This window comes from Oncorhynchus masou, chromosome 17 (assembly GCF_036934945.1).
Source record: "Oncorhynchus masou masou isolate Uvic2021 chromosome 17, UVic_Omas_1.1, whole genome shotgun sequence".
Taxonomy (NCBI): domain Eukaryota; kingdom Metazoa; phylum Chordata; class Actinopteri; order Salmoniformes; family Salmonidae; genus Oncorhynchus; species Oncorhynchus masou.
The window spans coordinates 14,809,978-14,834,374 of NC_088228.1; the positions used below are offsets into that span (position 1 = coordinate 14,809,978).

At 42.3% G+C, this 24,397-nt stretch overlaps 1 protein-coding gene across 3 annotated transcripts in view; it reads right to left on the minus strand.

Moving 5' to 3' along the window:
- Positions 1–22,229, minus strand: part of LOC135558571 (glycogen debranching enzyme-like) — a 30,381-nt gene extending 8,152 nt beyond the window's left edge. The window contains exons 1-27 of one of the 3 annotated variants that reach the window (XM_064992470.1): positions 22,098–22,229; positions 21,261–21,420; positions 19,559–19,769; positions 19,184–19,353; positions 18,371–18,574; positions 16,915–17,096; positions 15,993–16,104; positions 15,267–15,393; positions 15,024–15,126; positions 14,820–14,917; positions 14,352–14,491; positions 13,608–13,795; positions 12,382–12,505; positions 11,993–12,091; positions 11,874–11,938; positions 10,764–10,865; positions 9,500–9,655; positions 9,042–9,192; positions 8,654–8,778; positions 8,051–8,163; positions 5,881–6,015; positions 3,818–3,948; positions 3,127–3,263; positions 2,698–2,831; positions 1,951–2,126; positions 1,517–1,619; positions 606–831 (exon numbers count right to left, since the gene is read on the minus strand). In XM_064992470.1, coding sequence (XP_064848542.1) covers positions 606–831; positions 1,517–1,619; positions 1,951–2,126; positions 2,698–2,831; positions 3,127–3,263; positions 3,818–3,948; positions 5,881–6,015; positions 8,051–8,163; positions 8,654–8,778; positions 9,042–9,192; positions 9,500–9,655; positions 10,764–10,865; positions 11,874–11,938; positions 11,993–12,091; positions 12,382–12,505; positions 13,608–13,795; positions 14,352–14,491; positions 14,820–14,917; positions 15,024–15,126; positions 15,267–15,393; positions 15,993–16,104; positions 16,915–17,096; positions 18,371–18,574; positions 19,184–19,353; positions 19,559–19,769; positions 21,261–21,345 — 3,597 coding nt within the window. In that variant the 5' untranslated portion in view covers positions 21,346–21,420; positions 22,098–22,229. Of the gene's footprint in view, positions 1–605; positions 832–1,516; positions 1,620–1,950; positions 2,127–2,697; positions 2,832–3,126; positions 3,264–3,817; positions 3,949–5,880; positions 6,016–8,050; positions 8,164–8,653; positions 8,779–9,041; positions 9,193–9,499; positions 9,656–10,763; positions 10,866–11,873; positions 12,092–12,381; positions 12,506–13,607; positions 13,796–14,351; positions 14,492–14,819; positions 14,918–15,023; positions 15,127–15,266; positions 15,394–15,992; positions 16,105–16,914; positions 17,097–18,370; positions 18,575–19,183; positions 19,354–19,558; positions 19,770–21,260; positions 21,421–21,740; positions 21,882–22,097 lie in introns of those variants that run through there. The other 2 variants (XM_064992468.1, XM_064992469.1) reach the window with 2 other exon arrangements.
- Positions 22,230–24,397: the final 2,168 nt, after the last annotated feature.

Below are 24,397 nucleotides of genomic sequence, written 5' to 3' on the forward strand. Positions count from 1 at the left end.
AAAGGTTCAGAAACTTCATGAAACATCATAGCACAATTGAAAAATACTGTATATAGCAAATAGAATATTTAACAAAAAAATATATGGGGGATTGAACATGATGCAGATAATTACATTGATAGAAGTTACAATCTATTTGCAATACTAATGCTCGTCTACCCCCCAAAAATCTATTGACTCAGGGGTGTGAATACTTATGTAAATGAGATATTTCTATATTTCACTTTCAATAAATTAGCTACAATTTCTAAAACATGTTTTCACTTTGTCATTATGGGGTATTATGTGCAGATGGCTGAGAGAAAAACATTTTTTCAATCAATTTTGAATTCCGGCAGTAACAACAAAATGTGGAATAAGTCTAGGGGTATGAATACTTTCTGAAGGCACTGTATGTTGGTGTGGACCTGTATGTGTTTATGGATATGTGTGTCTATATTTGTGCATGTGAGAGTGTGTGGGTGGGAAAGAGGGAGAGATGGAGTGTGTGTGTGTGTGTGTGTGTGCGTGTGTGTGTGTCTGATGTGTACACGTGGGTGTGTGTGTGAGAGAGAGAGGGATGTGTGTGTGTGTATGCATAATGTGTATGTATAGATATGACCTACCGGAGTGCCAGAGACCTGGGGCTCAGAGTCGTCATGGGGGTACATCCTGACCACAGGGCAGCGGAGGATGGCAATGCCCTCGGGCACCAAGGTACAGTAGTCCTGGATGCACTGCAGCCACCACCACACGGCATCACGGCAGTTGAAGCGGGCGCAGATGCCCTCGCCCAACAGGTTGGGGATAAGACCGTGTCTCAGGGTGCCTGCAAATGCCAGGATGATGTTTCTGTAGGAAAAAGAGACATTCAATGAATCAACTGTACTCCAGTGTAATATCCAGAGGTGGAAACCCAATTGTCATAAAAAAAGGAAAGACACCTTAATAGAAAATGACTCAAGTGAAAATCACCCAGTAAAATACTACTTTAGTAAAAGTCTAAAAGTATTTGGTTTTAAATATACTTAAGTATCAAAAGTAAATGTAATTGCTAAAAGATACTTAAGTATTAAAATTAAAAGTATAAATCATTTTAAATTCCTTATATTAACGCCATCATTTTCTTTCTTGTTTTTTTTATTTACGGCTAGCCACGGGCACAGACAGAATTTACAAACAATCATGTGTGTTTAGTGAGTCCGTCAGATCAGATGCAGTAGGGATGACAAGGGATATTCTCTTGATAAGTGCATGAATTTCACAATTTTCCTGTCCTTCTAAACATTCAAAATGGAACGAGTACTTTTGGGTGTCAGGGAAAATATATGCAGGAAAAATAACTTTATTTCTTGAAGAATATAGTGAAGTAAAAGTTGTCAAAAACATCGATAGTAAAGTACAGATACCCTCAAAAAACTACTTCAGTAGGACTCCAAAGTATTTTCACTTAAATACTTTACACCACTGGTTATATATTTTCTAATAGCTAAGAAGTTCAATTAGGATACTACTACAGTACAGACAGAATACACACCTAGCCTCCAGGTGACGACCAGTGACCAGCATGAGTCCACGCAGAGCAATGAAGGTGTCTCGGCCCCAGCATCGGAAGATCCCAGAGGAGAAGTGAGGCAGACCTGTGAAACAGGAAGGCAGAGATGAATAAAGGAAGAAGACGTTCGAATGCAGCTGAAATTCGAACACCAATTCTCAAAACGGTACCGAGACACAAATAGGACTTTGTCAGCTGACAGCTACTGGATTGGACTGAAGCTTGTAGAATTGTGTCAGCTTAAAAATACACAGCGACTGACTATAATAGAGCATTTTGCTGACCAACAATAGACACCACTTATTGGTTTCGTGAATATCAACAGAGAAGAATTATGGTTATTAGGTTGGCATCCGACTACTGTTTACAGAAGTAGAATAGAATATATAATAGAAATTGGTTGTTGCTAGGCAGACCTGCGGCCAGGGAGATGCAGCACTGCTCCTTCTTGCCGGTGTCCTTGTTGAGGCGGTAGGGGACGTCGGGTAGTTCCAGGGACAAGGGAGGCAGAGCCGGGAAACTTCCCACACCACCCATCTGGACCGAGCCCAGAGCTAGCAGTTTGACAAAGGTCGAGCCGTTCTGGACGAAACTGAAAGAGACAGAAACCAGAAAAAAAACATGGTTTTACATAAAAAAATATTGTGCACCATTACTGGACAAAACTGAAGACGCCACGAGAAAATACATATGTTGTAAAAAAGGATAGAGGTTAAAAGTTATTGTCAAAAACATTTAATGGTATGGTTCTGGGTTTCGGCATAAATACCCTTAAAGGTGCAGGGCCTTTTTTAATACAAATATTCTCACTAAATCTAATCATTTAAGAATATTCCATTCTTCTATTGCATCATTTCCTCAATGAATGTTGGGTATGAGATAAATGTTATAGGGTTGTTTGTTTGAGACATCCAGGTGCTAGATTTTAATTTGACCAGTTTCTCGCAGCTTCAGGAAATCTAAATTATTGTGTGGCTTATAATTAATGGAGATTTTTGTAGGGGTTGTTACATTATTAGAACAATTCAAGACTGAAATGTGTAAGTGTAAATTACAAACTTTAGAATCTTTTTAAAACCTTGAATACACTAGAAGTTTGCATTTTCTACTGTGCAGGACATTTCCTGCAACATGGTGATCAAATTAAGATCCTAAATTTGTACCTGGACATCTTGTTGAAGGTGGTGTCAAGAGCCGTGGTGTAGACTCCCACTAAAATGGCATCAAAGTAGCAGGGGATGAGATAGCGAGGGATGTGCTTCAGATAATGGAACATCGCCTTGAGCCACTTCCCCACCTAGAAACAACACATGTTATCTGGATAGCACCAATCTCAAAGATTATGACAACGAAAAATGGTGACAATGATGATAATCATCTTCCTATTATCATACTGCTACCACAGTGGTTGATTTAAAACTCAGGTCTTTGACCTTACCTGGGCTGAGTTGTAGGATTAATTTATATTTACAATAATCATTGTCAAGTTCAGACCATCTCGTTTGTCTACTTCTTACCATCATAAGGCCTATAAAAAAATCAAAAGGGGATTCATTAATTCGGTTTAAATTACTGTCACTCAAACCTCTCACCTCTCCTAGAGCGCCACTGTGGCACACCAGCCTGTTACTGACGTAGTCGATCATCCAGTCCCCCTGTCTCAGATTGTCACACACCGGGTGGCCCAGGTCGTTCTTGGGACGAATGTCCGCCATCACTGACAGAAGACCTGTATGAACACAATGAATCCCGTTTTCAATGTCTAAGTCCAGTTTCATTCAACAATATGTGTACAGCTGCTTGTAGACACAGCTCTATGATGAGCTAACCACCTCAAATCCTAACCTTAACCATTGTGGGGGATGGAAAAATATCTGACCCTGTATCAGTGGTTGGGGCAACTTCCACAATGTGTGCTGACCAGGGTTAGGATTAAATCAGTCAATTCAGGAAGTAAACTGTAAAATTCCAATTTACTCTGAATTGACCGAATTGAAATGGAATTGACCCCAATCCTGGTGATGACTGGACCACCTCACTGTGCACTGGGGCAAAATTGGGCATCCCGAGTGGCGCAGCGGTCTAAGGCACTGCATCTCATCCTGGTTCGAATCCAGGCTGTATCACAACCAGCCGTGATTGTGAGTCCCATAGGGCGGGGCACATTTGGCCCAGCATCCAGGGTTTGGCTGGGGTACAGTGGGATATCATTGTAAATAAGAATTTGTTCTTAACTGACTTGCCTAGTTAAATAAAGGTTAAATACATTTTATTTTACTGTACCTTGCAGGCCACCGTACTTGAAGCTGGTCCAGGAAGGGATGTTGTAGCAGCCTCCTCCGTCCTCCTGTTCCTCAGAGTCACAGCGGAACAGCAGCATGTTCATGTCACCCAGAGTCAGCTTAGACATGATCCTGAATGGGGACAGAAAATGGAGTCACATAACATTAGAACACACCCACCTGAGAGCACAACTGGAGACGACAGAGCCCTGCTGATCAGTATTTCAACACGTACTGTATGGACAAAATGCATCACTATACAAAGCCACCAGGAAAACCCAAACATACTATACCTCCCAAGCCATTGTAAGCATAACGCTTTTCCAATACACTTGGTGAGTGAATTTGGAAAGCATTCAGACCTTCAGTTTTTCCACATTTTTTTACGTTAAAGCCTTATTCTGAAATTGATTAAATTTTTTTTTTACCCCCTCATCGATCTACACACAATACCCCATAAATGGCACAGCAAAACCAGATTTGGAATAACTGAAATATCACATTTACATAAGTATTCAGACCCTATACTCAGTACCCTATACCCATGACAGGTTGCAGTTGTAAATGAGAACTTGTTCTCAACTGGCCTACCTGGTTAAATAAAGGTGAAATAAAGGTGAAATAAAAAATGCTTTGTTTAAGCAGAAATTACAGCCTCCAGTGTTCTTGGGTATGACACTACAAGATTGGCACATCTGTATTTGGGGAGTTTCTCTCATTCTTCTCTGCAGATCCTCTCAAGCTCTGTAAGGTTGGATGGGGAGCGTCGCTGCACAACCATTTTGTTGTCCTATTGGAAGGTGAACCTTCGTGCTCTGGAGCAGGTTTTCATCTCTCTGTACTTTACTCCCCTCATCATCTTTCCCTCGTCCCTGCCACTGAAAAACATCCCCACAGCATGATGCTGCCACCACCATGCTTCACCGTAGGGAAGGTCCCAGGTTTCCTCCAGACAGGATGCTTGGCATTCAGGCCAAAGGTTTCAATCTTGGTTCCATCAAACCAGAGAATCTTGTTTCTGATGGTCTGAGAGTCATTTAGGTTCCGTTTGGCAAACTCCAAGCGGGATGTCATGTGACTTTTACTGAGGAGTGGCTTCTGTCTGGCCACTCTACCATAAAGGCCTGATAGGTGGAGTGCTGCAGAGATGGAAGAAACTTCCAGAAGGCAACCATCTCCATAGAGGAAATCTATCAGAGTGACCATCAGGCTCTTGGTCACCTCCCTGACCAAGGCCATTCTCCCCCTGATTGCTCAGTTTGGTCAGGCAGCCAGCTCTAGGAAGAGTCTCCAAACTTCTTCCATTTAAGAACGATGGAGGCCACGGTGTTCTTGCGGACCTTCAATGCTGCAGAACTTTTTTGGTACCCGTCCCCAGATCTGTGCCTCAACACAATCCCGTCTTGGATCTCCACGGACAAATCCACTTCGACGACATGGCTTGGTTTTTGCTCTGACATGCACTGTCAACTGTGGAACCTTACATAGACAGGTGTGTGCCTTTCCAAATCATGTCCAATCAATTGAATGTACCACAGGTGGACTCCAATCAAGTTGTAGAAACATCTCAAGGATGATCACCGGACACACGATGTACCTGAGCTCAATTTCGAGTCTCATAGTAAAGGGTCTGAATACTTATGTAAATGGGATATTTACATATTTTCTTTTTAGTACATTTGCAAAAATGTCTAAAAACCTGTTCTCGCTGTCATTATTATGTGTAGATTGACTCAGAAATGTTTTTGTTTAATCCATTTTAGAATAAGGCTGTAATGTAACAAAATGTGGAAAAAGTTAAGGAGCCTGATAACTTTCCCGAATGCAGTGTATATGTCTGCAATGCAGTGTATATGTCTGCAATGCAGTGTATATGTCTGCAATGCAGTGTATATGTCTGCAATGCAGTGTATATGTCTGCAATGCAGTGTATATGTCTGCAATGCAGTGTATATGTTTGCAATGCAGTGTATATGTTTGCAATGCAGTGTATATGTTTGCAATGCAGTGCGTGTGTGTGTGTGTAAAGGTACATTTGCGTGTTTTTGTGTGATGTATACTCACTGTGCCAGTGGTGTCTCCAGTATGGGTGGTGTGTGCTGGTCAGGCAGACTGCCAGGCTTGTACTTGGGGCTGAATTGGATCAGGTGATGTCTGATGACTCCCACCAGCCCCTGAGCCTTAGGGTCCAGACTCACCCTGGTGAGGGAAACACATATACACTTCCAGTCAAAAGTTTTAAAACACCTACTCATTCAAGGGTTTTTCTTTGATAGTGACGACATCAAAACTATGAAATAACACATATGGAATCATGTAGTAACCAAAAAAAGTGTTACACCAATCAAAAATATTTTATATTTGAGATTCTTCAAATAGCCACCCTTTTGCCTTGATGACAGCTTTGCACACTCTTGGCATTCTCTCAACCAAGCTTCATGAGGTAATCACCTGGAATGCATTTCAATTAACAGGTGTGCCTTCTTAAAAGTGAATTTATGGAATTTCTTTCCTTCTTAATGTTTTCAAGCCAATCAGTTGTGTTGTGACAAGGTCAGGGTAGTTACAGAAAGTAGCCCTATTTGGTAAAAGACAAAGTTCATATTATGGCAAGAACTGCTCAAATAAGCAAAGAGAAACGACAGTCCATCATTACTTTAAGACATGAAGGCCAGTCAATATGGAACATAAAGAACTTGAAAGTTTCTTCAGGTACAGTCGCAAAAACCATCAAGCGCTATGATGAAACTGGCTCTGATGAGGACCGTCACAGGAATGGAAGACCCAGAGTTACCTCTGCTGCAGAGGATAAGTTCATTAGAGTTACCAGCCTCAGAAATTGCAGCCCAAATAAATGCTTCACAGAGTTCAAGTAACAGACACATCTCAACATCAACTGTTCAGAGGAAACTGCAGTGATCAGGCCTTCATGGTTGAATTGATGCATTGAAACCACTACTAAAGGACACCAATAATAAGAAGATAATTTCTTGGGCCTACAAACACAGAAATGGACATTAGACCTGTGGAAATTTGTCCTTTGGTCTGGAATCCAAATTGGAGATTTTTGGTTCCAACTGCAATGTCTTTGTGAGATGCTGTGGGTGAGCGGATGATCTCTGCATGTGTATTTCACACTTAACGTTTCGACAGGCAAGCTGTCTTCATCAGGGTAATCACAAACACTGCAGGGTGACTCATTTATATAGTGTCAAAAGACACACAGGTGTCGTCATCATGGCCAAGTATGGCCTAATATCATTGGTTAATTCTCAAATATTAAAATGGCATACAAAGAACAGCATACAAAAAACAAGTGGATAGCATACGATCATAGATTAATTTTAGACTACACAAGCTTACAAACAATTACAATGGCAAAACTCACAATAATCACAAGAATGGCTTCAGATCAAAGTCTACGTTTTTGAGACCAAAGGGAGCGAGGGTCTTTCAATTAAAGATCCAAGCAGCCTCTCATTTTAACAATAAATTATCAAGGTCACCCCCTCTCCTAGGGAGGGTGACATGTTCGATGCCAATATAACGCAGAGACGAAATCGAGTGGTTTGCTTCCAAAAAGCATGCAGGACGATGTGTTATGGTGTGGGGGTGCTTTGCTGGTGACACTGTCTGTGATTTATTTAGAATTCAAGGCACACTTAACCAGCATGGCTACCACAGCATTCTGCAGTGATACGCCATCCCATCTGGTTTGGGCTTAGTGGGACTATCATTTGTTTTTCTACAGGACAATGATCCAACACACCTCCAGGATATGTAATGGCTATTTTACCAAGAAGGAGAGTGATGAGTGCTGCATCAGATGACCTGGCGTCCACAATCCCCCGACCTAACCGATTTGGGGTCAGGCTAGGAGACATACTGTACAGGCTCTTCAAGGCTGGAGAGATTCCTGGATTTATGCCATGAAAGGTCAGCCAAAAGCTAGAGGGAAAGGTTTCTTCCTTCGAGCCAAATTTGAACCCGCGACCTAAGGACCACTGCTATTTTACCTACAGTCCTCCGCTCTACCAACTGAGCTATCGAAGGGGTGCAGACTCAACAGTATTATCTGTGAGTTGTGAGTGGACAATAGGGGCTAAACAACAGTGTACAATAAGGAGCCAAACTGGCCAGAGAATATCCCTCATTGGTGTGTGCTACAGTAGACTATGCTTTGAAATTCTATTTAATGTGTGTATATATTGGTCTGCTCATCATGACCTCTGACCTGAAAGCGATGACGCTGCCAGGGGTGAGGCGCTCGAAGATGATCTCCTGGACAAACTCACTGCTGCCCTTAGAAGTCACGCCTGCGTGTTTTACAACGCCACTGTCTTTCAGCTGGGTGACAGGGGACACAGAAGACCAGGGGTGAATAATGTTTCACTACCACATCAAACAGTATGAAGGTGCACAATGGGCGATTGAGAGGAGAGTTGAGGACAATTATGAAATGGCTTTTGCTGGTCTATATAACCAAATATTGTGTGTAGATTGAGGAGGATTTTATTTTTCATACATTTTAGAATAAGGCTGTAACGTAACAAAATGTGGAAAAAGTCAAGGGGTCTGAATATTTTCCAAATGCACTGTAAACTAAATGGCATTCAACAGAAACTGACAAACATTCCAGACAGAATACAGACACAATACCAGCTTGTGAAATGTAACCAGATGCCACTGAAGCTTCTTGCTTTTCAAGACCCAGTCTGAAAATGGATTTGTTTGGTTTGAGGAAATATTTTTCACAAGGCGATCTTTACTGCTCAAGCCCATTGTGACAGGAGGCCTAAACAACTAATTATTACCCACATTCCCAGCGTCACGTCACCTGGATGTGCTCCTTAATCTCCACGGTGTACTCCGGCATGCCGTTGATGTACTTCTCGCACTTCTTGTAGGTCCCGGCTTGCCGGTCAATGATACGCGCCTCCAGAATGACCTCCTCAATTTTACCTGGAGATGGAGAGAGATGAAGGGGATTGTGTTAAAATAGTAGGTGCATACAGGTCAGTAGTGTTCTCCTGTGCCTCTCTTGACATGTTTTTCTCTCTAATTATACTGGTTTTAAATTATCCCTGACTAAGATGGCTGCCATTATCAGCACATTCTAGAGTTCTGAAGATTAATGACATAGGCCACTCAAGTATAATTGTATTTTTATAGATAGCCCATTCTGAGGACAGTGTCTTGTTCATGGTAACAGTGAAGCATCACACCAGGGATAAACATGGGTGGAACCTCCTTCCTGTACTGGTGGTGTTTGGGGTTATGGAAGGCAGTGCGACACACGGCCACCACAGACTGGTGGGTGCTGGGACAGTGACGTGTCACCGCTACAATGTCCTCGTCCACCTGGTCAACGTACACCTAGGAGAGGGCCAGGGGACAAGCAGTGTTACAAACAACTTTTATCAGGCAAATACATTTCCACATTCATACACACATACTGACCTGAATACTGTAGGACCAATGTCAAAATGATCCTTTGGCTATTATCGACTCCTCTTCACATCTCAAAGGACTAAATAGGAGTAACTCCTATGTCATATCTATTTAATCCAGTCTACAATTACCATTCACCATGTTGCCAATACCCATTCAAAGGCATATGGATATGGGCAAGAAATTGGTTTGAGATTGAGTCAGACGAACACCCATTCCCCCACACACCCACCTGGTTGAAGCCTTTGGAAGCCAGTTCCTGGTGCATTTTGTTGAGGGCCAGCTTGCCAGCGATGATACCCGTCTTCAAGTTGACCTCCCCGGGTGTCGAGGCCTTGGCTTCAGGGTTCCACTTGGGGTAGAAACGCTCCTCCTTGACCACTGAGATCTACAGGCAGACAGGCAGGAGAGATGGTCACTAAAGAGTCTGGTCCAGGCAGGAGAGATGGGCACTAAAGAGTCTAGTCCAGGCAGGAGAGATGGTCACTAAAGAGTCTAGTCCAGGCAGGAGAGATGGTCACTAAAGAGTCTAGTCCAGGCAGGAGAGATGGTCACTAAAGAGTCTGGTCCAGGCAGGAGAGATGGTCACTAAAGAGTCTGGTCCAGGCAGGAGAGATGGTCACTAAAGAGTCTGGTCCAGGCAGGAGAGATGGTCACTAAAGAGTCTGGTCCAGGAAGGAGAGATGGTCACTAAAGAGTCTGGTCCAGGAAGGAGAGATGGTCACTAAAGAGTCTAGTCCAGGCAGCGGTGCTCAAGTACTACTCAAGTACTACTAGTCCAGGCAGGAGAGATGGTCACTAAAGAGTCTAGTCCAGGCAGGAGAGATGGTCACTAAAGAGTCTGGTCCAGGAAGGAGAGGTGGTCACTAAAGAGTCTAGTCCAGGCAGCGGTGCTCAAGTACGATTTGAGAAGGTCCAGTCACACAAATTTCCTAGATGGCAAAGGTCCAGATGGATATTGTCATTTAATCAGCATAGTAACAAACCCCCACGGCAGGTAGCCTAGTGGTTAGAGCGTTTGACTCTTAACCGAAAGGTTGTAAGATCGAATCCCGAGCTGACAAGGTAAAAAAATGTTGTTCTGCCCCTGAACAAGGCAGTTAATCCACTGTTCCGAGGCCGTCATTGTAAATAAGAATTTGTTCTTAACTGACTTGCCTAGTTAAATAAAGATTAAAAAATGTAAATTAAAAAAAAAAATATTCACACCCCTCTTATTGGAGTAGAGAACATTTTGCAGTTTTAAACATAATTTCATGCAATTCTACAAATGTTCCTATGGGCCGGAGAGAAATGTTGCAGTTATAAATCTCCTTTCCTGAAATTCTACATATGATACCAGGGGTAACTAGCTACCATCATTCTAAACTCCTTGGTTTTATACTTAGTGATTCAAGATATTGTGACGCTATAGTGGTGTATATGCATTTAAGATATACAAATATCTGTCTAAAAGTCATTATACTGTTATGACCAAGAAAAGGTGTGAGAGTTACCTGGTGAGGCACCATCTCATCATATCCCCTGGTGCTGCCAGAGCAACAGCAGGCCATTGAGACGATGGCAGAACTGGGGAGCGAGTCGTACGCAGAGCGGAGCTGGAACATAGACAACAACAAAGGAATTGACACACACCAAGGTTTGTGGTTGTCTCTTTTTTGCCACTAGGGGAAATGTTCCCAGAGAGTAAACATGGAAACAGCACACACACCTCACTGGAGTTTCATATTGTGCTGGAATTAAACCAAAAGTTCATACTGAAATCAACCAGGCTCTCAACAGATCACCTTGTTGCAGGATAATTTTCCTGCAATGCACACAATAGCATACCACTTAGAATGCATGGCCAATATAATTGCTTCATTCTACGCAGCAGTATGCCAGCTATTGTGCATATTGAAATAGTGCCTAGATATTTTATTTACAGCAATGAAATAGCAATGGCCACTATAACACTGTGATGTACCTGAATAGCAGAACTCAAGGATAGGCTAAGAATAAAGTACCTGAATAGCAGAACTCAAGGATAGGCTAAGAATAAAGTACCTGAATAGCAGAACTCAAGGATAGGCTAAGAATAAAGTACCTGAATAGCAGAACTCAAGGATAGGCTAAGAATAAAGTACCTGGATAGCAGAACTCAAGGATAGGCCAAGAATAAAGTACCTGGATAGCGGAACTCAAGGATAGGCCAAGAATAAAGTACCTGAATAGCGGAACTCAAGGATAGGCTAAGAATAAAGTACCTGGATAGCGGAACTCAAGGATAGGCTAAGAATAAAGTACCTGAATAGCGGAACTCAAGGATAGGCTAAGAATAAAGTACCTGAATAGCGGAACTCAAGGATAGGCTAAGAATAAAGTACCTGAATAGCAGAACTCAAGGATAGGCTAAGAATAAAGTACCTGAATAGCGGAACTCAAGGATAGGCCAAGAATAAAGTACCTGAATAGCGGAACTCAAGGATAGGCTAAGAATAAAGTACCTGAATAGCGGAACTCAAGGATAGGCTAAGAATAAAGTACCTGGATAGCGGAACTCAAGGATAGGCCAAGAATAAAGTACCTGAATAGCAGAACTCAAGGATAGGCCAAGAATAAAGTACCTGGATGGGGCACTCGTTGTCGTGGGTGACGTCCAGGAACATGGCGTGGGCGATGCTGGGCACCAAGAATAAAGTACCTGAATAGCAGAACTCAAGGATAGGCCAAGAATAAAGTACCTGGGGGCGGAGGCTGGGCTGGACGAAGGCCCCGACGGGCTCCCCTCCGTACCGGTACACAAGCCTGCCCTCCTCGTGACTGTCCCCTGCACTCATTGCCTCTGGAGGGGCCAGGAAGGGAGGGAGGGGTTCACAGTTACACCACTGTGTTAGTTTGTAGTCTTTTCAATCACATGCAATGGTGTCAACATGCACAATGGTGTCAACATACAGGAATTGAGAACGCCCGTTGGTACAATGTTTCATTCACAGATGCAGTGATGCGTTAACCTGGTCTCAGATCTGTTTGTGGTGTATTACCAACTCCTATGGTTATTAATGACAATAACCAAAGGAGTTGGCAAGACGGCACAAACCATTCTGGGACCAAGCTAGTGGTGTGCAATCCTACCTCTGACGAGCGAGGTAATGCCTAGCTTAGTCACAAAGACATTGTCCAGGTCCTCGCTGCCCGTGAACAGCTCAGCCACCACGTACAGACTGGGCCTCAACACACGAGCCACGTCCAACATGTACTACATGTTCACATCCACAGGTCAGTCAACGGTGGGTTAAAGCACAGAGAGGGTGGGGGTAGAGGGTAGAGGAAGGAGAGGGAGAAGAAGTCGAAATGTAGGGAGGTACGGCAAAGCTCAGCAGGAAAGCAGGTTAGTATGGAAGAGGGGGTTCAAGGTTCAAAAGAAAACATGCCAAACACCAAACCAAACAAAGAGACAGAAATATGGGAAGGGAACCGATAAAGGGGTGAGGAGGACGCCAATGATAAAGGTCAAAAGGTCAATGAGGTGTTTCGACCAGGAAGTAAACGAAAGGTGATATGTTTAAAGCAAAAATGTTTAGCAGAGAGCGAGATAGTATGTAAAGTGAGGTATAGGAATGATGAAATGAGGATTGTAAATGGGAGATATTAGAGACAAAAGAGACACACAGAAAGAGACAAAAACAGAGACTAGATTTAGTGTCATGCCAAAACAAAACGTTTTAGGTAACACTTTATTTTACAGTCCTAAGATGGTATTTGGTGTTTACTCAAAAATGATTTTGTAACCAACGATACTTTCTGGTTATTGCTTTGAAGAAACTGGTACCAGATGTTACAAATATATCTGTTTTTCAATTAATCTCAACGACACCAAAATGCAATTATTATGACATTTAAATAAACATTTTCAATTGAATGTCTAGTAAACACCAGATACGTCAAATAAAGTGTAACCTGGGATTTAACCCCCACCACTCCAGTGCTGTATCTACTACATGTCAACGTCCAGTACCTCTGACAAGACTGGTTATCCCCAGGCGGTTAACAAACACATTGTCAATCAGCTCGCTGCCCGTAAAGAGCTCAGCGATTACATACAGGTTGGGCCTGATCGCCCTGGCTGCAGACAGCATGTGCTACGGAAGGAGAGTGGTTTCAGTAATGACATTGTTGTCACTTTACAGCGAATTATCACTAACTTTACTCATACATCAACTGTATCAATTATCTTGGAAGATACCTGAATCGTATTAATTGGCCATTCAGTAACGTTATGGGTTTCATAGATAGCATGGCCTACGTGGACTGTATTAACAAACTCAATGGCTCAGACTGAATGGAATTGTGTACAGTACCTCAGCGACATGCAGAGGGGTGGAGTGACAGTTGTCCAGGCGGACCCCAGCGAAGTGCTTGGCCGTGATCTCTGTGTACTTCTGCATGTGGGCCCACAGGTAGGGACAGTCCTCGGGCTTGTTGCCGTAGCGAAGTTTGACACTGTCGCCCCAGCAGATCAACTCTCTCCTAATGTACACGTTGGAGCCTGAAAGATGGAAAGGCATTTGTTTTCTTTAAAATCTCAGACTTGGCCTTTAGTAACACTAGGAATTATATTTACATCACACTGGCTCCCCCTTGTGGAATGATCAGGTTACCACAGAACCAGCATCACCATTTCCAGCTTTTTGTGTCTAAAGTCTGAACTAAAAATGTATCTTTATATTCATCCCTATCACTTAGGCTAAATATGTTTGGTAACATAGGAGTTGTTCTTAAATCAGAGTGACTTGATCACGCATCTCTACACTGTTTGCGTGTGATTGACCCATGGAGAGACACTGGTCTTTGCCCTGAAGAAAAAAGTGAGCATAAAGTTATCTTCCTTAGCTGAATGCACTTATTGCAAGTTGTTCTAGATAAAAGCCCACGTTTGAATTATTATAATTGAAAACAATTGACTGAGCTCCAACATCCCCAGAGCTGGGGAACAGTGGGGAAACAGCCGAAGATCATCAGAAGTGAAGATTATTTTGTTGCTGCCTAAGTGCCAGCCGGCAAAATGGGCAGGAATGAATGAATGTAAAAGAAAAAGTATGGACCTGGCTCAGCAAAGTTCCTAAGAGGGTCATCTCCCATCACCCAGCCGTTGTGAGCCAGGAAGTGACGGGCCTTGTCTGGCTGGTCCATCATTAGCAGGTCTTCCTCCAGGCTTTTCTCCTCGAATGGGAAGGTGAAGTATCTGTCAACATACAAACGCATTTATTTATTTGGATCCAGAATGAGATGTGTAAACAAATGACCCAAATTGAATTTAGATGTGCATGACTGCTTCGGCTCTAAGGACGGCACTCCTGTGTAAATAAGCTTAGCATGATATAGTCGCTGATGTCACAGATGGAACTCCCCATTTTTTCAATGCCAGGAAATAAAGTTAATCTCCTTCTTTAACATTACAGTCCTAATACTGTAGACCTTGTTTCTAAATCTGTTTTTATATTAATGTGAGTGAAGTAAAATAATTAATCAAGCCTTTTAAAATCTACATACAGTCAGCACACACAGCATACCTGGTAACAATAGGGTCTTTCCTGGTGACGGGGCCCAGCTTGGGCCCGTGGTCAGCCAGGCGCTCATAAACTACATTTCCCACGATGCAGTTAGCAGCCTGTTTGGAAAAAATAAGCAGAACAAAGAATTGTAAAATGGACGGACTACATTACGTGTTTCTGGGTATGGCACATACCAGAGCTACTGCTGGGAGTGTGCCCTACCTGCTCCTGGTGTTGTAACATCTGCTGGTACTGCTCTTTATTGATCTCCTCCAATCTCCCCCACAGCCAGTTACAGGCCTCCAGAATGGCTTGAGGACTGCGGCTGGACAGGGACAAAGAATCAACAATGTGCAGGATGAGACTTGGCTTTAGATTTGGGGATCGATTCATTCAAGAGAATCTACTCAATGAACTGATGTTAAGTCATGATTATCGTTTCATCACACACACACACACACAAACCTGTGAGGCACAAAGGTCTCCAGAGCAGAGTCCATGTCCACTTTATTTCCGAACCGTCTGAACTTGGGGTCCTGGATGATCTTAAGTCCCTGTTTACCCTCAGTCTTCTTCTGGTTTGGTTTCGCTCCTGAGTCCAATCACATAATACCACAATATATAAATGACTTCATCAATACCAACACATTCAAGCATATCCTCAATACCAAATCACAATTTCTCTGACTGAGAAATTATAGCTATCAAAAAAGGAACATTGGATAATGATAAATCAACAACACTTTTGCAATTTCTCCTCATTTATATGATGTTTCTTTTTTATGGAGTCATTTGTTTCACATCAGACATGGACAAACTGAGGTGGAGGTAGGTGCCTGCTTGACTGTGACTTGGCTCTACTTCTCATGCGAATCCATACAGGGTCACTGTTTGGACAGGTGGAGATCATAAGGAGAGGAGATGGTTACTCTTTTGAACAACAGTCTGACATAAGGTGTTTATAAATCAAAGGTGTATTCATTAGTGCACACCATAGCAAACCGTATTAAACATTCTGCAATGAAAACGAGAGTTTGTCATTGGACAAGTTCATGTAAGTCGGTTGGTCTCTCCACGTTTTGGCCTGCTTGCTTCCTTGTGAATACACACCATTTATTATAATGACACAGCAGATGTCATGAACAGAAAGATAAAGACAGTGCTGTACAGTGCTCAGTTGAATGCTCCCACCTTCTGTGAGCAGGGTCCTGAACTCCTCCACAGTGCTCTCGATTTTGACCTGGAAGAATTCCCACAGCTTGACCTTGGGGAACACCTGCTCCCACAAAACACTGCGGATCGCCTTAGAGAGGTAAAAATGAAAAAAAATAAAGGTTTAGGTCTTCACAAAAGGAGCTCACATTTTCATTAAGACAAACTGAACGAGGTGTTATGTATAAGGCCCTGGAGTTTTTCCTGACCACATCTGACATGACCAGGAAAAACTCTAGACCACCATTATAGTGCTTTTGCCAGGGTACAAAAATTAAGTAAGCTTTCCTTAAAGGTCCAATGCAGCCATTTTTATCACAATATCAAATCATTTCTGGATAACAATTAGGCACCTTACTGTGGTTGTTTTCATTAAAATGGTTAAAAAAATACATAGCTTGTTTGTTAGAAAATAGCAATTTCTCAAGAAAGAATTTTGCTAGGACTGTCTGGGAGTGTTCTGAGTGGAGAGGGGAAAACTATATGCTATTGGTAGAGAGATTTGTAACTCTTTCTTATTGGTCTATTGACAAATTTACTCCATGGTGATATCACCAGGCAGGCCAAAACTCCATCTCACCAAAACAGGCTGAAATTCCAGGCAGTCTCTTCAAACAGCTCTTACACAGTCTCTTCAAACAGCTCTTACACTAAAAGGGGATTATCATCTTTTCACTATTTTATTCCAACCTCAGTGTGGAAATATATATAAAACACAGAAATATCAAATGTTTGACTGCACTGTGCCTTTAAGTTCCCGGTTTGAGGATTCCCTCCCGCTTATTCCCTCCAGATTCCAAGAATCCTCCAACCGGGATTTATTATTTTTTTTAAACATGGGAATTTTGGGAAGGTTGGAATTTCACAATCCTAGCTGAGAAAGTAAACCTCAGACACTCACATTGAGGTGCCCCTCGTTTTGGACCTGGGCGGGGAGGCCCATAGCAGCGTACTTAGCGTCAGCCATGTTGCAGGTCATGTGCCATATGGCCCGGTCCAGGACCCAGGCTGACCTCAGGTGGGGGGAGTTGACCAGGTTGTAACCACACTCAGGATGCTCCTTGATCCACGGGCTGTTGGCGGCTGCACAGGCAGGGAAAGCACACAAAGCAACAGGTACCACACTGAAATCCTCAGTTATGGAGGACATTGAGGCCTTTGTCAAGGAATATTACAGAGGGGAATGAAGGTTCATTGATTCTATGCAGACACTCCCTGAGAACTAACCTTCTATCAGTGGTAGGATAATCGTTGGGCACATGACCAAAATGGCAGCGGTAGTATCTCGGCACTCGAGTAAACCCTAGAGACTTTTTTTTGCATGAAAAATATGTCGTTTTTATGTAAACACTGAAAATTTTCACTTTTGATCTAGGTTATTCCTCAGATAATACACTGACCACAGATCAGAGTTCAGCAGGTTTCTTGACATCAATCAGCACATGGCCTTTAAGCTGCCATGGAGATAAGGTTTCTCTGACCATCTGACCTTTCACAATACTGGGTCTTGGCCATAGAGTGCTGCTCTCAAGACCTCATCCTCTCCAAGCCTTACCTGGGTTTCTGAAGCAGGCTACCTACAGTACACTGAACCTTATTACAGACACTTGCAAACCATAAAGGATACAACTGCCCTGAATAGAAACTAGTAGACAATAGAAAAACAACTCAACTACCTCCATGCAAACACCACACTCAAACACTGAAGACAAAAGAAACCACCGCTGAACCAATGGCAAGGAGCCACTTTGACGCAGGTTCCATTCAAAACACATCTAATCAATAGGAGCTTGAGTCAGCGAAAGCATTCTCTCTTTTAGCTTAGCATGCTAGTCACATAGATTCTGTTATGCAACAGCTTGGCTGCAGGGCTGCACACACAGAGACTGGGTTCACCAGCAGCCATGACCAAGTGGTGCAGAATTATCTAGGGAGGGTATTTTTAACACGCCACTCATCTTTAAAGCTCGCTCTAGACTCGAGGACCATGACGTGTCATTATTTTAGAGACTGTGGCCTTTTCCTAGTGACCTTTCCCTAGTCTACATTCAGTAAGAGACATGCAGTACGCAAACATTGGCTAGAGTGGGACTTTAAAAATGTTGTAGATGTAGAGGTTATTTAATGATATTAGACTGTTAACCTATGAATTGTGAGACCTGCCTGGATCTTTGACAATGCTGGTTCTTGTTCTCAGGACTTTGAGAGGAACTGCTCTTTAGGTATGGCCTCACAGTTACGGACTGTGAAGCAACATCTCTAACCTAATACGCAGCTGTTGCAATGACCCTTCAACCAAACAGACGGAGACACGCACTCGCATAGGCACACGTTCACCCCACGTCCCACCTACACACCTGTGTGATTGTAGACCACGTCAGTGATACAGATCATATTCCACTCTTTCTTCAGTTTCTGCACCAACTCTCCCACTTCTGTCCAGGTGTAGTTCTTTCCCGGTGGTGAAAACTCTGGGTTCAGGCTTAGTTGGTCAGCTAGAGAGTAGCAGGACCTGGATATCCCTAGAGTCTGGAGTGGGGTGAAGTGGATCATGTTGTAGCCTGTGAAACAAACAAAATGAATTTGTTAATATCCAAGCATTGGAGCTAAATGTTCTCAGTTTACTTAGTTGATGAAGTTTCATACGAAAAACTCAGGGAATGGCCTCCTCGCATGGCATGATAGCTATGCTTTCCATTTCACTTTAATGCATGTACGGTTATTACTACTACATACAGTATGTGTTTTGGAACCAGCTTGTTAATGATTAAACTAACCCTCTTTCTATTGTCAAGTGAGGACAAGCCTGGGATATTGCAAAATGACAAGATGAAAATGTAGTGTAAACATTGACTTGGAACCATGAACTGAACTGGTGTCCGTAGGTGACCTAAAACTAATTCTGCCAAACCTGTTAAATGGGATTCAAACTTCCTGGTGAGACGACGGACTTACAAGACAATTCTTTGCTCTTGATCCAGGAAAACTGCAGGCATAACACACCTAATACTGTACAGCTAATTTAGTTGATGACTAGTTGAATCAGGTACTCTAGTCCTGGGTTGGAACAATTAAAGCCCTACACAGACTAGACAGCCCTCCAGGACAAGGATGGAAGAGAAGTACAGGTAAAAGCAGGCTGGCATAAAGACGTCACCCTTCTCTCTCACCAGACTCCTTGGCCACCCTCAGTCTGGCTGGCCAGTCATCCAGGTGTCCCAGGCATTTGGACAGGTAGGTCTGGATGGTGATACAGTCCAGATGGACGTGGTGGTTGTCAGCCCCGGCTCGCAGCACTGGGTCCACCACTATGTAGCCACCGCCTGACTTCTCCTCATGGCTGGGGGTGAAAACATGTAGAATATTTACTTATAGTGGTGATATCAAGCATTATATAAGGACAATAAATGATTATATGAAGACAATCTGGACAATGGTCCAACTTGAACATACAACACGAAACTATAGTTGCTCAGTGATGTTGTGGCTCATGTAGAAATGCAATATGAATACTGGTCTCTATTACAATAGTGCTTAACTCTCACCCGTGACCAAAGTAGTATTGGTATGATCCAGCGATCTGTAGGTCTAGGGTGCAAAACTTGTCAGAGTCGTCCTCTCTTCCCATGGGGTTGTGCCAGGCCAGGGCCTGGAAGGTGTGACGGTCAAAGTGTTTGCCCGGAGCAGGGTAGTTAGTGTGCACATGCACATGTTTTCCCTGGAGAGTAGGGCCCAGACGGAACTGGAGCTCAAAGCCTTAGAAGAAACATATAGTACAAACAGGCCTGAGCATACAATACATTTCTATGACTGTATGCTGCAAGGCACATGAATCAAGTTACGTCCCCCCTTTCGCCATGCTTTTGAATGCACCACTAACTGATTACAATCCGTTTCAACCAACCTTTGCTACTCATTCTCCAAAAAATGCAAGAAATTAGATTTTGCACATTGCTATTAATGAACCAGCTAACAAATTTGGGACCAGTTTCCCAGACACATATTTTGCCTAGTCCCGGACTACAAATAAACTTCAACTACATTGAGCTTGGTTTTCAGTCTAGTACTTGGCTTAATTTGTGTAAACCACCCCTTAATCTGCTAAACCACCCCTTAAAGTCTAGTTGCCATAGAGTCTAGTTGCCATAGACCAGGCATGGGCGGCACATTTTTCTCGCCGCCACCATGGCAAAACAAGTAGAATTCCATTAAATTAGTTAGAACATTTCAAAATCTCTCTGTCCCATGGCAAACTATGTACAATTGCAGAAATCAACTCTAAAACTTCAAGTTCTTTTCTCCACTGTCAAGAAGGGAGGGGGGGGCAAACAAAATACTTCACTTAGGGCCCCCAAAAGGCTAGGGCCGGCTCTGACTGCATGTGTGGGTATGAATGTGGGTAGGTACGAAGACCCGAGAGCCACTGCGGCCCCCTTCGGCGATGAGTTCAGATTTTTTTGTGGCCCCCACCCCTTTAAAGTTGCCCATCCCTGCCCTAGACTATAAGTTATTGATAGATATAGGAATAACAATGAGTTGTCTGATCTCTGAAAATAGATTCTGCTGATAAGCTCAGCAGCAGCTGCCTTATCAAGAATGGTTGAGACTGCAACGCTGCAGTTGCTCAACTGGAGAAGTGGAGTGATACTGGATTGCCACTATTTCCTGTTGTTGCTCTGCAACTGTACTTGTGGTTTATGAATATAATTTAGACAATGAACAAGATTATTTGAATCATCTAAACCAGAATCTCTTCTTAAGGACGAAAACTATGTTGGCTTTGTCTTATAATAGTATCATGTTACCAGATATCACTGAATTAAAATGAATAATGACTGGGATGAGGCTATTACGGATTATGTATAACGTCAGTGTTATCTAGAAAACGTTGATGCATTTGTATACTGGAAATCTTGGATGAACAACAGATGTCTTAATTCATGCAACAATTTGGTCTATATTAAACTAAAACAAGGCAACACTCTCACCTCACAAGAACAACAAAAAAATTACTACAAAATAACAAAATGTTCAAAAACTGCAATGCAACAATACAGGGAGGGACATGCCTGTGTCTGCCTGCAACCATACTCCCCATGGGCTATCTATAGAAACAGCACACTAGCAAATATTTCTACACGTCTCATGTTTAAATACCACCTTAACTGTAACGTTATTCTCATTCTCAATTAATCAATACCATGGTGGCCTAAGTCATGCATAAAAAGGGAAATAATGTCCAGGTACCTTGGTCCAGGCGGAAGAGTGTCCTTCCCAGCTGTTCCATATCGTTGAGGACCAGGACTCTGACTTGTTTTGTCTGGAGGGACATTTTGACTTTGCCTATATAGGTCGTCCTTTACTGTACAGGGGATGATGATATGAATTTTCTTTTACCGAGAACCTCCTGTTGAAAAAAAATTTAATATGTCACCAGCCATCAACAACATATTTCAGCTGTCTAAAAATAGTTACATTTTAGCAGCCTATTTCAGTTTCTAACATAATATTGTTGACACGTTGTGACAGATGAATGGTGTGGTTGAAATTGGACAACTGGATCCAGTTCTTAAAGATCAATGCATTTGGAATGTGATAATAGTCACTACAAAGGTGAAGTTCTTAGAAGTGGAGCTGTCACTTGACGCAATTGGCAGAATTGGAAACCATGTAGCTAGCCAATGGTCCAGTTTAAATCCGGTCCATTATCAACTAAATTCGGCAGACCTAATTTTGAATCTTTTTCAGTTGTTCAGTTGTATCCCACGGCTCCTCGCGTCCACAATGCGCGCATCACCAACACGCACTGTCAACAAACGCCCACTTGAAATTGCGCAGCGCATGAGTGTCCATATTTAAATCATAACTCATTCTGGATAAGGTCCAGAATTCAGTCGCTTAAAAGGCCAACCAGGCTATTAAATACTCGATCTACCGTGTCCAGTCTGTCGGCCACTCACTAAAGTATAAGGACCAAGCAGACAACCACAAAACCTGAATCTGCAAGATGCGAAAACTGTACACAAAATTGTGTTGAAACATTATGCGTAGCTTACAAACTATCGAAAATAAAAAGTTATGCACCTGTAACACCAAACTTTAAATACTCAACGCATCGTGAAAAGTTGCTTTCATGTCATTTGCAAAAATACAAAGTATCGGTATTTTTCCTGTATTGAAGAATAGGCTTGGCATCTGAGCAGGGGGGCGTGTCGATTTTGCATCAACCTTTAACCCGACTACCGTACATTTACGAATATAAGAAAGCGGTATTATCATACTTTCTTGTAGACAGGTGCAATACAAATCTTACCTGTTTGGCAACATTATGGCCTTATTACAGCGCACCATTCGACTGAAACACCAAATGTTGCAATATAATGTATTAAATAAGAAACGATACAATATAGAACCGCGAACAGGATTGCGCTGCTTCTACATGAAGAGGACGTGTGTTAGGTAACATGTAGGAAACATGACTGCACTGCAGAACTCAATAGAGTTCACGCGCTTTAAAGAACGTTCTCGATGGAGTAGTAAGGTGAAAGCAGTCCGAGAAGTCGTGGCTGTAGACGAAATCCAAGGTGTGAAGTCGGGGAGATGGTTTTCCAACAGCAAGGCTCAGTGCAACATGGCAGTGTTGCCATTGTTTATAAAAAATATTCTTTATAATGTCGAAATAAACAAGTCTCCAACCCCCATATCACAAACTGAAAATATATGTGTGTATATCAATGGAGACTGCTGAGGGCAGGACAGCTTATAATGATGGCTAGAATGGAGTATAATGGAGTGAATGTAATGGTATCAAACACATGAAACCATGTTTGATACCATTACATTCACTCCATTATACTCCATTCCAGCCATTATTATGAGCCGTCCTCCCCCGGTGTATATTGTAGTATCAATTGGTGAGAGAGAGCCTCAAATATTACATTCAATTGTACATATCCCCTTGGTTCCTGATTAAATCTTTGGTAACGTTCGCATGGATCAAACAAAAACACCCTAATGATTGGTTGACAATCCAGCTTCCCACAATGCAGGTAATGGCTAAAGGAGGAAGTTGGTGAAGAGCAACTTCCGAAATTTGCATGGTTGGTTTTTGTCAATTTCATGCAGTCTTCATGTAGGCGCAAGTTGGACAATTTTTGTCCACATAACTCTGTGACCACTGATTGTCACCAAATTGACAAAAGTCATCCGCTCTAACACACCCAATATTACTGTGTTTTCTATTTAATCATGTGGTATATATGTATTATTTTCTGCAGCTCATTTCACACTACAAGAAAATTTCCAATTTGACTTATGGGCTTTCAAAATGTGCTGCATTACGGGATAGAAATTGTCCCGACTTCCACCTACATGTCAACTGCATCAACTTCATCCTGCAGCCATTGACTGAATTGTGGAAGGCTCTATTGTCAACCAATCATTAGGGTGTTTTTGTTTGACACCCAAACGTAACCAAAAACATGACTGAAACAAACTCTGCAGAGATTCATGTATAGTGGATACATACAAATGAATGTGTTATTTGAGGCTGTCTCATTGACTGTACATTGAACACATATTTTAGTATGTCAGTGTGCACTTCACAAAATAGATGGCATTATGAGGATGGAAAATTGTGTATACATTGAAGCGAAATCTCAAGTTATCAGTCAGGAAGTTAAAGCTTGGTCGCAAATGGGTCTTCCAAATGGACAATGACCCCAAGCATACTTCCAAAGTTGTGCATACTTCCAAAATGGCTTAAGGACAACAAAGTCAAGGTATAAGTGTGGCCAAAACAAAGCCCTAACCTCAATCCCATAGACAATTTGTGGGCAGAACTGAAAAATCGTGTGCGAACAAGGAGGCCTACAAACCTGACTCAGTTACACCAGCTCTGTCAGGAGGAATGGGCCAAAATTCACCCAACTTGTGGGAAGCTTGTGGAAGGCTACCTGACACATTTGACCCAAGTTAAACAATTTAAAGGCAATGCTACCAAATACTAATTGAATGTATGTATACTTCTGACCACTGGGAATGTGATGAAAGAAATAAAAGCTGAAATAAATCACTACTATTATTCTGACATTTCACATTCTTAAAATAAAGTGGTGATCCTAACTGACCTAAGACAAGGAATTTTCACTAGGAATAAATATCAGAAATTGTGAAAAACTAAGTTTAAATGTATTTGGCTAAGGTGTATGTAAACTTCCGACTTCAACTGTATGTAATCATAGGAAAGAAAATGTTCTAGCCCCACATCATCCATATAATAAAACATTAACATCCCATTTTATTTTAGCATTCCATCTTTCTACTCATACTCAGTGTGTAGACTAATAGTTTCATCAAGTGAAAAAAGCATTGTCAATACAGGA